The sequence below is a fragment of the Doryrhamphus excisus genome, chromosome 7, assembly GCF_030265055.1.
Source record: "Doryrhamphus excisus isolate RoL2022-K1 chromosome 7, RoL_Dexc_1.0, whole genome shotgun sequence".
Lineage (NCBI taxonomy): Eukaryota > Metazoa > Chordata > Actinopteri > Syngnathiformes > Syngnathidae > Doryrhamphus > Doryrhamphus excisus.
In genome coordinates, this window is record NC_080472.1 from 159,495 (window position 1) to 171,541 (window position 12,047).

The 12,047-nt window shown below is 42.1% G+C and overlaps 1 protein-coding gene across 1 annotated transcript in view; it reads right to left on the minus strand.

The window, feature by feature from the left end:
- Window positions 1–255: 255 nt before the first annotated feature.
- The window catches only part of smad3a (SMAD family member 3a), a 28,454-nt gene continuing 16,662 nt past the window's right edge, over window positions 256–12,047 (minus strand). Inside the window, exons 2-8 of the mRNA XM_058076836.1 lie at window positions 7,594–7,787; window positions 7,370–7,504; window positions 5,878–6,003; window positions 4,246–4,458; window positions 3,999–4,136; window positions 1,014–1,158; window positions 256–524 (exon numbers count right to left, since the gene is read on the minus strand). Coding sequence (XP_057932819.1) covers window positions 401–524; window positions 1,014–1,158; window positions 3,999–4,136; window positions 4,246–4,458; window positions 5,878–6,003; window positions 7,370–7,504; window positions 7,594–7,787 — 1,075 coding nt within the window. The 3' untranslated portion in view covers window positions 256–400. The remainder of the gene's footprint in view (window positions 525–1,013; window positions 1,159–3,998; window positions 4,137–4,245; window positions 4,459–5,877; window positions 6,004–7,369; window positions 7,505–7,593; window positions 7,788–12,047) is intronic.

Consider the following 12,047-nt stretch of genomic DNA (forward strand, 5'->3'; position numbering starts at 1 on the left):
CTTGTGTGTCTCCGCACCTGGGCGTGTTGGTTCTATAGCTGAGCGCTTTTTTTAATGACTCCATACTTGGATTGTTGACATAAACGGGTTGCCAGGTCCTCCACAATTGACACGAACATCCATGAAAAACACGTAGAAGAATCTCTGAATTGAAGAAAACCCGCCCCCCTCCCCTTCTTCACTGAGCCAGTCGCTATCTGAGGATGCCATATAAATTTCCTACTAATATGACCCCCCCCCCCCCCATGTCTCCCCTTTTGTCGTATAAAAAGTATAAAAAGTGCTACTGACAGCTGACGGGGATGAAGAAAAGCAGTATGAAGTGAAAGGATGGTGCGTTTTTTGTTTTTCCAGTCCCCCTCGTCCCCCCCACGTACGCGGGGAAGGTGTGTGAGGTTGCCTAGGAGACGCTGGAGCAGTGGATGCTGGGGGAGCCCATTTGCGTCAGCACCTTGTCCAGCCACTGCAAGGGGCCGTTGAGGTGCAGCTCGATCCAGCAGGGGGTGCTGGTCACCGTCTGTCGCCTGGAAGGAAGGAGACCCGGGGAGGAAAATAAAAAATGTTGATTGCGGCTGGATTTGTACGAATGATGACGACGATGATGATGATGACGATGACGATGACGCATGAATAAAAAAAAAATACTTGAAGCAACACCCGGTTTGAGGTCGGCAGGCGCGGTAATCTGAATCCTGTTTTTAAGCGTCTCCACATGTCAGCATTGAACGCGAGCACAATAGCTTGTGGGCCGCCTGCCTTGTCTTACTATCAGTGACTCAGACCGTGTGGAAAAACTGAGAGGGAATCGGAAGAGGGGAAAGTCTGACATCTCTTTTTTTTTTTTTTGACGGAGTGCATGTGTGTTTGTTTAAAAATAGACTAGCGTGCCAGTTGAAGCCTGCGCTCTATTGATGAGGGAGGGGGGAGAGACGGGGGCCTGGGGGGTGACTCACTCCCCCCGGTTGTTTGTCTGGCCTGATCCGTAAAAAAACACGACCGCCGCCGCTGCTTACCTGTACTCGGCGCCCCAGCCCTTGACGAAGCTCATGCGGATGGTGCACATCCTGGTCAGCTGGTACACGGCCTCAAAGCCCTGGTTGACCGACTGGGCCAGCAGGGCGGCAAACTCCTGGTTGTTGAAGATCTTCAGATTACAGCCTGAGACGGGGGACAACAGAGGAGCAAAAAAAAAAAACACATTAGACCCGCCATCTTTACCGCTACGCTAATCCCTCGTTTATCACGGGACTTTCATAACTTCAGTAGGATTCCTTAAATAGGATCTATTCATAGGATATCCGATAATTAGCATCCCGATATCAGAATAAAAATGTGTATCGGATTTTTGGAGATATGTCATGTTACACATATCGGTATCGGATGATATCGGTATCGGAAATTGAATCGTGACAAAGTATACGACGAATACGACAGCACTTACGGATGTGTTGTTTCAATGTTTCATAGAAACGAGCCTATTTGTCTGAATATTATGAGAATAAAGTCGTATATTTCTGAGAAAAAAAATTTGTAATATGACGAGAATAAAGTCGTACATTTACGAGAAAAAGTCGTAATATTACGAGAATAAAGTCATCCATTTACGAGAAAAAGTCTGAATATTATGAGAATAAAGTCATATATTTCTGAGAAAAAAAGTCGTATATTTCTGAGAAAAAAAGTCGTATATTTCTGAGAAAAAAAGTCGTAATATTACGAGAATAAAGTCGTATATTTCTGAGAAAAAAAGTTGTAATATTATGAGAATAAAGTCGTCCATTTACCAGAAAAAGTCTGAATATTATGAGTATAAAGTCGTATATTTCTGAGAAAAAAAGTCATAATATTACGAGAATAAAGTCGTACATTTACGAGAAAAAGTCGTAATATTACGACAATAAAGTCGTCCATTAACGAGAAAAAGTCTGAATATCGTGAGAATAAAGTCGTATATTTCTGAGAAAAAATGTCATAATATTACGAGAATAAAGTCGTACATTTACGAGAAAAAGTCCTAATATTACGAGAATAAAGTCGTACATTTACGAGAAAAAGTCCTAATATTACGAGAATAAAGTCGTACATTTACGAGAAAAAGTCTGATTATTATGACAATAAAGTCGTATATTTCTGAGAAAAAAAGTCGTAATATTACGAGAATAGTCATCCATTTACGAGAAAAAGTCTGAATATTATGACAATAAAGTCGTATATTTCTGAGAAAAAAAAGTCGTACATTTACGAGAAAAAGTCGTAATATTACGACAATAAAGTCGTCCATTAACGAGAAAAAGTCTGACTATCATGAGAATAAAGTCGTATATTTCTGAGAAAAAATGTCATATTACGAGAATAAAGTCGTACATTTACGAGAAAAAGTCGTAATTTTACGAGAATAAAGTCGTACATTTACGAGAAAAAGTCTGAATATTATGAGAATAAAGTCGTATATTTCTGAGAAAAAAAGTCGTACATTTACGAGAAAGTCGTAATATTACGAGAATAAGTCATAATATTACGAGAATAAAGTCGTACATTTACGAGAAAAAGTCTGAATATTATGAGAATAAAGTCGTATATTTCTGAGAAAAAAAGTCGTACATTTATGAGAAAAAGTCGCAATATTACGAGAATAAAGTCGTCCAAAAAATTATTACATTATTTTTCCTCATAATATTTACAAGTTTATTCTTGTAAAATTGCTGTTAAAGTATAAGCTTCTAAAATTCCCCCATTTCTTGTAATAAAAAAATCTTCCCATTATTTTTAATATTTCAACTTTATGTTTTCAGCAAAAAAAAAAAGCCAATATTGGACATTCCTAATTAATACTTCTCAACATGTTTCTAACATTAGAAACCTCTAGACATGAAATAACACCCCTATAATCACATTTACACATCATTTAAGTAATATAGGAGACATACTTAGAGAAAATGGAGGAAGGGGGGGGGCAGAGTTGTCTTTTTTTGTGTGTTATCTTGTTGGCTAAATATATTTGGCTACATTTGTGAAATTTATATTTTCATAAGAAACTTTTTTTTGCTGAAATTTTGCTAAAATTATGCTATGTTCTACCGTTCTACTAAGAGAATCTAATCGTTATTATGATGTAAAAATTGGTATTATTATTTAGATATTTGAGCTGTCACAAAAGCAAAAAATTATTGTGTCAAATTGGAAAAAAAAAATTTTAGTTGGGAACTGATATTTTCCCGAAACCTACCTATGTTCTACTGCTGATTACTAAAGAATGGAAAAATATAGAAACACACCTTTTTTTCCACAACATTCTGTCATTCGTGTCTTGAAAGATTAGTCAAAATCATCCAAAATGGCCGCCACTGAGAGGGACACCTTTTGAAAAAAATGCCTGGGATTTTACATAATTGCTGGAGGATTTTTCAGAAGGCTTTTTTTTTTATATGTGTGACCCATTACGTGCATTCTTAGCTGCCTCTTTTTTAGCTGTTTGGATATCTTTAGAATAAAGAAAGGTTCGAGTCTAACATAAGGATTGTGGACAATGGGCGGACCGACGAAGCTCATTTTGGGCACCTTTTGTATTGACACACCATAACCCGCACAGGAAGCTTTCTAGATCTTCCAGAATCTGCACCTATACCAGCTGGATTCCCTTAGCACACCCATATAATGAAGTCCGGCTCAATACCACCATCTAATGGTCATATTAATGTACTGCTATTGTAGTTGCTAAATACCACCATCTAATGGTCATATTAATGTACTGCTATTGTAGTTGCTAAACACCACCATCTAATGGTCACTTTAATGTACTGCTGCTTCCTACAAACGTTATCTCAATGGGCGACGTTTTTCGCCAATAACTCCCCAACGGAAGGTCGTATCGACTTGGAACCGACTTCCGCCTACACTAATTCGGCCACGAGCTTTCAAATGATGCGTTCAAATGTTAGGGTTAGGGTGTTAGCAACGGAGCGTTCAGAGCCATCCCAGGGCGAACTTCCAACTCTCACCTGGTGGGATCTTGCAGACGGTGGCGGGGTGCCAGCCGTAGCGCTGGTTGCAGTTGGGGCTCTGAACAAAGATGGCGCTGTCACTGAGACACTCGGCGAAGACTTCCCCTCCGATGTAATAGAGTCGAACTCCACGGCCTTGAAGGAAGGCAAAGAGCAGTCAACGCTTCAGACGAATACCTCAAATGTCACGCCCGAGCGCGAAATGCGTGGGGAGGGGAAGTCTTTCAACGTGAGTCCCACCCACCGATGTGTCTCCGCGTTAGCTCCACTGCGGCGTTGCGGTTGACGTTGGACAACAGGCCCAGGCAGAAACGCTCCGAATTGGAAGGGTCCGTGAAGCCGTCCACCGTCAGCGAGGGCTGTGACGCGTGGAAGGTTTCTCCCACCCGCTGGTTCAGCTCGTAGTAGGAAATGGAGCACCAGAAGGCGGGTTCGCAGTACGTCACAGGCTGGAGATCTGGCACAAAATAATTGTGTCAAATTAAAAATCTTTTTTTTTTTAGTTGGGAACTGGTATTTTCCCGAAACCTCCCTATGTTCTACTGCTGAATTACTAAAGAATGGAAAAATATAGAAACACACCTTTTTTTCCTGATGAAAGACAGGAGTCTAGTTTTTATTTTGGTCAGTACCATGTTTATATAGCCATAGAACACAATAATCTGTGTGCCTTGAAAGATCAGTCTAAATCAGGGATCTCAAACATGCGGCCCGCGGGCCAAATGTAGCCCGCAGGACACTACTTTGAGGCCCCCGCCTTGATATGAAAGTTTAATGTTAGTGCGGCCCGCGCAAGTTTGATATGGATGTTGTATGGTATCATGTACCCAGAAAAAAATATTACGTTTGATTAATGTTTATGTTAAAGGTTAAATAACTGTTAATAGTTATCCTCCCTATCCATGTGGAAGTGGTAAGTTTTTGGCGATTTAAGTTTAAAGGAAATAACTTGAAAGCTACCGTTTAGGTGGCTAGCTCTCTAGTTTGCGAGTTAGCATGTGTCTCAAGACTCTGCAGTTGCGCAATATGTTGTAAATAAAAAGAGTATAAATGTGACTATAGTCGTGTTTTGTCATGTCAGAGCTTTTATTGTAGAAAATCGGAACCAAAGCACTGAAAAAGTTTGTATATTTTTCCGTTTTTAATATATGCGTTTTTTTGTGGGGGGGGACCTGATGCGGCCCAGCCTTGCCGAGGAAGACATTTCGCGTCTTATTTATCAGCTACCTGAAAAATGCAAAAAGTTTAACCAGAGACCCCCATCGTGTTATGCCGACCGTGTTGGGGCGTGTGCCCGAATACAGTGCACCTTTCTGGGCCAGAGCAGTTGGCTCTTCCCCTCTATACTCTGGTTCTCCTGATAGTAGTGATGTGGTTTTTAGTCATGTCCTGATATTTGATGACGACAACTGAGCCGGTCCACGGGGTCAAATTCTAATTTTTTTGAGTCTTTCCTACGTCCAGGTGTGCACAAACTACTGTAAAATATAATGTATATTTAAAAAAGTAGATCTAAAAGTTATTTAGTCCATGACTTTCATGTGTGGATCCAAGGCTGCCTGATGTTATTTGACCAGGATTTTGCAGCCCGGACCCCCCCGGTGTTTTCCGCTCCGTAGGATAAACACGGGATATTTATCGCTGATGTCCGTGTGGCCTGAATGGTGTCTTGGCTTGTTTTAACCGCTCACACGGTGCAAGGAAAACAAAGGCTCTTTCATCATCTGCTTTCCTTGACAAAAAAAGGAGTCAAATCAAACAAGAGTTTTCCCACCCGGGGAGATGTGCTACCCTAACATTTGTCTGCCGGTGAAGGCGTGCAGACAGAAAAGAAAACAAACAGAAAAAAAAACACACGCGCCCACGCCGACCTTACCCAAGTTATTGTGTGTGGGGGAAACCGGGTTGGGAGACAGGTTTGGGGAGCCTGTGTCCATGCTGTGGGTCATCTGGTGATCGCTGGTCTCTCCATCCTCACTGAGGTAGCCTGGTGGGGGCGTTTCTGGACATGCAAACAGGTGGAATAAGTACTATAAAGGGGAATAAAGGGGTGTCATCTTTGTCATATACTGGAGGTGACCAAGCCTATTGTTACTATCAACTTCACTCTTTCGTCCCCTGTGTTTTTTTATTTCCACTTTCTTCTTCAATAATCTTCGTAAACTTTATTTTATTAATATGAAGGACTTTACTTCCATAATATTATGACTTTTCCCCAAAATTATTTTGCCAAAAATTACAAAAGAATTTAGAAAAATTACTTTACAAAAATTACTTTATTTTGTTTTGAGAGTTTCTCACAAGATTATAAGTAAATTACATATTTATTTCTTTAAATATTTAAGCTCTCTTCTAAAAAAAAAAAAAATTACATTGAGTTTATTTTTGTAAAATTATAACGTTTTCTTTCTGCTGCTCTGGTTTTTGTTTCTTTTACATTTTCATTTTATAATATACTACATAATTCATCTCGTAAAATTATAATTTTTGCCTTTTTTATTTTAATAATATTTTGACTTTATTCTCCCAACTTAATGTTGAAAAATGACAAGATTTGTTGTGTTTCTCCTAATAGCATAACCGTAGCATAATCAAAATAAAATATAAATAAATAAAATAAAATATTTTCCACAAAAAATGCTACTATGCTAATGTTAGCAAACTACCAATGCTATGACTCCAATGTTATTACTTAGCTATTACTTATCATGATGCCGCTGAGTGTTTTTGTAAGTCTGTACTAATAATATCAGCAAAAACGGCTTATATGTTAATGTTAGCATGCTAACATGGTAATAATAACAACATGTTAAAACTAGCATAGTAGTGTCGTCATATTTTAATACTCACAAAAAAGGCAAAAATGCTATTATGCTAATGTTAGCATACTAGCAATGCTAAGACTCCAATGTTACCATGCTATTACTTAGCATGATACCACTGAGTGTTTTTGTAAGTCTGTACTTATAATATCAGCAAAAACGGCTTATATTTTTATGTTAGCATGCTAACATGGTGATAATAACATGTAAAACCTAGCATCGTAGTGTCGTCATATTTTAATACTCACTCACAAAAAAGGCAAAAATGCTGCTATGCTAATGTTAGCAAACTAGCAATGCTATGACTCAAATGTTAGCATGCTATTACTTAGCATGATGCCACTGAGCGTTTCTGTAAGTCTGTACTTATAATATCAACAAAAACTGCCTATATTTTAGTGTTAGCATGCTAACATGGTAACACCTAGCATAGTAGTGTCGTCGTATTTTAATACTCACAAAAATGACAGAAAATGCTGCTACGCTAATGTTAGCATACCAGCAATGCTAAGACTATGTTTGCTTCCCAAAGTGTGCAGGTACTACCTGGTATGTAGTTGCTCTGGGGCTCGATGCCAGCAGGGAAGTTGGTGTTTTCGGGGATTGAATGGCTGTAGTCATCCAGAAGTGGAAACTCACTGGGGATCTCTGTGTGTCTGGGCACCAGCACGGGGGGGAGTACTGTCATGACGGACACGCGTGCGTAAGAAAGGAAACACAAACAAAAAACAAAAAAAAAAGTGACCGACGCAAGGAAATAAACACGGTACCTGGGGTCTCTACCCTCTGGTAGTGGTACGGGTTGACGCACACCTCGTCCTTCTTTGTGTGAAAGGCGTAGTCGCACAGCTCCACTGCTCGCAGCTCATGGTGGGACTGCAGGTCGGGCCAACGCCACAAGCGACAGTAGATAACATGAGGCAGGCCTTTTCTGTGGGAAACCTGCAGGCGGCCATCCAAAGACCTGGAGAAGGCAGGAAAGAGAACGAAAGTTATTACCATTTAAGGCAGGGGTGTCCAAAGTGCGGCCACGGGGGCCATTTGCGGACATAGCAACATTGCAGTTTGCGACATATTTTCTCACAGGCAATCGTATGTCTGTCAAACGTTTGCAGCATTTCTGGAAATGCTCTGCATTTGGTGTGTACTTTTTTTCACATAGAGAGTACATAGAAATTATACAGTTTGTTTTCATTTATCATGTGACTAATGTATTTATTTATTATAGGGGCAGCACGGCGGTATAGTGGTTATAGCGCGCAGACCTCACAGCTAGGAGACCAGGGTTCAATTCCACCCTCGGCCATCTCTGTGTGGAGTTTGCATGTTCTACCCGTGGGTTTTCGTCGGGTACTCCGGTTTCCTCCCACATTCCAAAAAAACATGCTAGGTTAATTAGCGACTCCAAATTGTCCATAGGTATGAATGTGAGTGTGAATGGTTGTTTGTCTATATGTGCCCTGTGATTGGCTGGCCACCAGTCCAGGGTGTACCCCGCCTCTCGCTTGAAGACAGCTGGGATAGGCTCCAACACCCCCTGCGACACTCGTAAGGAAAAGCGGTATAAAATGAATGAATGTTACAAAGCGGGCGGCACGGCGGTCGAGTGGTTAGCGCACAGGCCTCACAGCTCGGAGACAAGGGTTCAATTCCACCCTTGGCTATCTCTGTGTGGAGTTTGCATGTTCTCCACGTGCATGCGTGGGTTTTCTCCGGGTACTCCGGTTTCCTCCCACATTCCAAAAACATGCTAGGTTAATTAGCGACTCCAAATTGTATGAAATAGGTATGAATGTGAGTGTGAATGGTTGTTTGTCTATATGTGCCCTGTGATTGGCTGGCGACCAGTCCAGACTGTACCCTGCCTCTCGCCCCAAAGACAGCTGGGATAGTTTAGTAAAAAGATTAACCTGTGAAAATATTTCCAAATATTCCACAAGTAGGAAACATTTTATTGTTGGAGTTCCGGTCTAGGGTGTTCCCTTAAGTCCTTGTTTTGCGAGTATGTGGATGTGTGAAATGATGTGATCCGTTTGGTATGCGTCTTATGTCCCCGCTGCTGCGTGGGTGTCTGCTGGGACTCGACTCTGCGTGGGCTCACACAGACGTGCATCAAGTCATGCGGCTGAATGCTGCTCGGCGTCCCGGTTTTTTGTCTCATTTTTCCCAGGCATCGGTATCTCTTGAAGACATGCTCGATGTCAAGGTGGCTCAGTCTTGTTTGTGACATTTCGGAAAACAAACGACAAGTTCATTTGTAGTTTGAAATATATTTGTTTTGCTTTTCATGACTATTTTATTCACTTTTTTTTTGCTAATTATGCAAATTTGACTTGTCATTACGCACACCACAACACACCACCCGTAGATTGCAGTCCTGTTCTCCCAAAAAAGTGACTGTTTTTGGGGCATTTATTATTGGACTAAATAGGTCAGGTGACAACAAGAGGTTGCGCTCAGCAACTTTTCCGTTAAATTAAGGCTAACTGAAGCATAGCGGGCGGCACGGCGGTCGAGTGGTTATAGCGCGCAGACCTCACAGCTAGGAGACCAGGGTTCAATTCCACCCTCGGCCATCTCTGTGTGGAGTTTGCATGTTCTCCGGGTACTATGAATGGTTGTTTGTCTATATGTGCCCTGTGATTGGCTGGCGACCAGTCCAGGGTGTACCCCGCCTCTCGCCCGAAGACAGCTGGGATAGGCTCCAGCACCCCCCGCGATCCTCGTGAGGAAAAAGCGGTAGAAAATGAATGAATGAATGAATGAATGAATTAAGCATAGCGGCTCCTTGTACACTTCAGAGTAGAATTCATAACAACGCCTGCTTCGGACGAGGGCTAGAACGGTCCACAAAAGGACTAAGGGAACACCCTAGACTGGAACTCCAACAATAAAATGTTTCCTACTTGTGTAATATTTGAAAATATTTTCACAGGTTAATCTTTTTTACTAAACATTTTTCAGTTTTTGCGGCTCTAAAGTAGATATGAATGTACTGTAACTAGTAAGCATGAGATCTCGTGAGATTAAAACGTGACGAGATTTCTTGTTCAGAAAAAAAACGCGATAATAAATAAATACATTAGTCGCATGATAAATGAAAACAAACTGTATAATTTCCTACTCTCTATGTGGAAAAAATACATTTCTAGAAATGCTGCAAACTGTATAAAGTTATTATAACTATTCAAGAAAATTTTGATATTTTTTAAGTTTTAATATGTGAAACTAGGTTGGGGAAAACTCATAATATTAAGGAATAAAGTCATAATTAATAGGAAGAAAGTTGACATATATTGGGTAATAAGAGTGTAAAGGTGACTATACCAGTGTTGGTTCATGTCTAGAGGGATCTAATATTCTAAACTCATCGTACAGGCGGTTCACAAACACCGAAACACGAAACCCAGAAAGACCGACATGTCCAGACACAAATTATGTGCCTCTCATTCCAATGAGTCATTTTCAGTGAGGACATTTACGATGCTGTGATGAGAAACACCTCTCGTGCAGTAAAAAACTTGCACCACTTTCACGCCCCCGGAGAGGAAGAAGCGGTAGCGCTGTCTAAACAACCTCAAGCTGCAGAACTAACAGCCTTGTTTTGAAGCGGGAAGCTAACGGGAAAGGGGGGCCTAAATTCCTTGCAGGGTTGCGCATCCCTGTGTTTGCGTCCTGCAGGAGTACAGAAGGTGAGGGCTTCCCAGAATCCACGGCGGCGGGGGTTTCAACTTGCAGAAACAGAAAATAGTGAAAAGAGTGTTTAAAAACAACATGAAATTCCCTGCACTTCCGGAGAATGGTGAAGTTAGAAAATCTATTTTTTGAGAGCTCCGCCACACGTTTAACATCTACAGGAAGCGCATCACAAATTGCTTCGGACTCCTACCACCCAGGCTTTTCTCCGGGTACTCCGGTTTCCTCCCACATTCCAAAAACATGCTAGGTTAATTAGCGACTCCAAATTGTCCATAGGTATGAATGTGAGTGTGAATGGTTGTTTGTCTATATGTGCCCTGTGATTGGCTGGCCACCAGTCCAGGGTGTACCCCCGCCTCTCACCTGAAGACAGCTGGGATAGGCTCCAGCACCCCCCGCGACCCTCGTGAGGAAAAGCGGTTGAAAATGAATGAATGAATGAATGAATGAATGAATGAATGAAGCATAGCGGGCGGCACGGCGGTCAAGTGGTTATAGTGCGCAGACCTCACAGCTAGGAGACCAGGGTTCAATTCCACCCTCGGCCATCTCTGTGTGGAGTTTGCATGTTCTCCCCGTGCATGCATGCGTTTTCCTCCCACCTTCCAAAAACATGCTAGGTTAATTAGCGACTCAAAATTGTTCATAGGTATGAATGTGAGTGTGAATGGTTGTTTGTCTATACGTATGTGCCCTGTGATTGGCCATTCATTCATTTTCTACCGCTTTTTCGCGGGGTCGCGGGGGTGCTGGAGCCTATCCCAGCTGTCTTCGGGCGAGAGAGGTGGCGTACACCCTGGACTGGTCGCCAGCCAATCACAGGGCACATATAGACAAACAACCATTCACACTCACATTCATACCTATGGACAATTTGGAGTTGCTAATTAACCTAGCATGTTTTTTTGGAATGTGGGAGGAAACCGGAGTACCCGGAGAAAACCCATGCATGCACGGGGAGAACATGGAAACTCCACACAAAGATGGCCGAGGGTGGAATTGAACCCTGGTCCTCCTAGCTGTGAGGTCTGCGCGCTAACCACTTGTCAGCCGTGCAGCCTATACATGAACATTCATTCATTCATTTTCTACCGCTTTTCCTCATGAGGGTCGCGGGGGTGCTGGAGCCTATCCCAGCTGTCTTCGGGCGAGAGAGGTGGCGTACACCCTGGACTGGTCGCCAGCCAATCACAGGGCACATAGAGACAAACAACCATTCACACTCACATTCATACCGTCGCTAATTAACCTAGCATGTTTTTTTGGAATGTGGGAGGAAACCCGGAGTACCCGGAGAAAACCCACGCATACACGGGGAGAACATGGAAACTCCACACAGAGATGGCCGAGGGTGGAATTGAACCCTGGTCCTCCTAGCTGTGAGGTTTGCGCGCTAACCACTCGCCCGCCGTGCCGCCCCCTGTTATAGTTTGTACTTGTAAAATTGCACTTCTGGTTGGATGCTAACTAGCATTTTGTTGCCCTGTACCAGTGACATGAGCAATAACAATAAAGTTGAATCTAA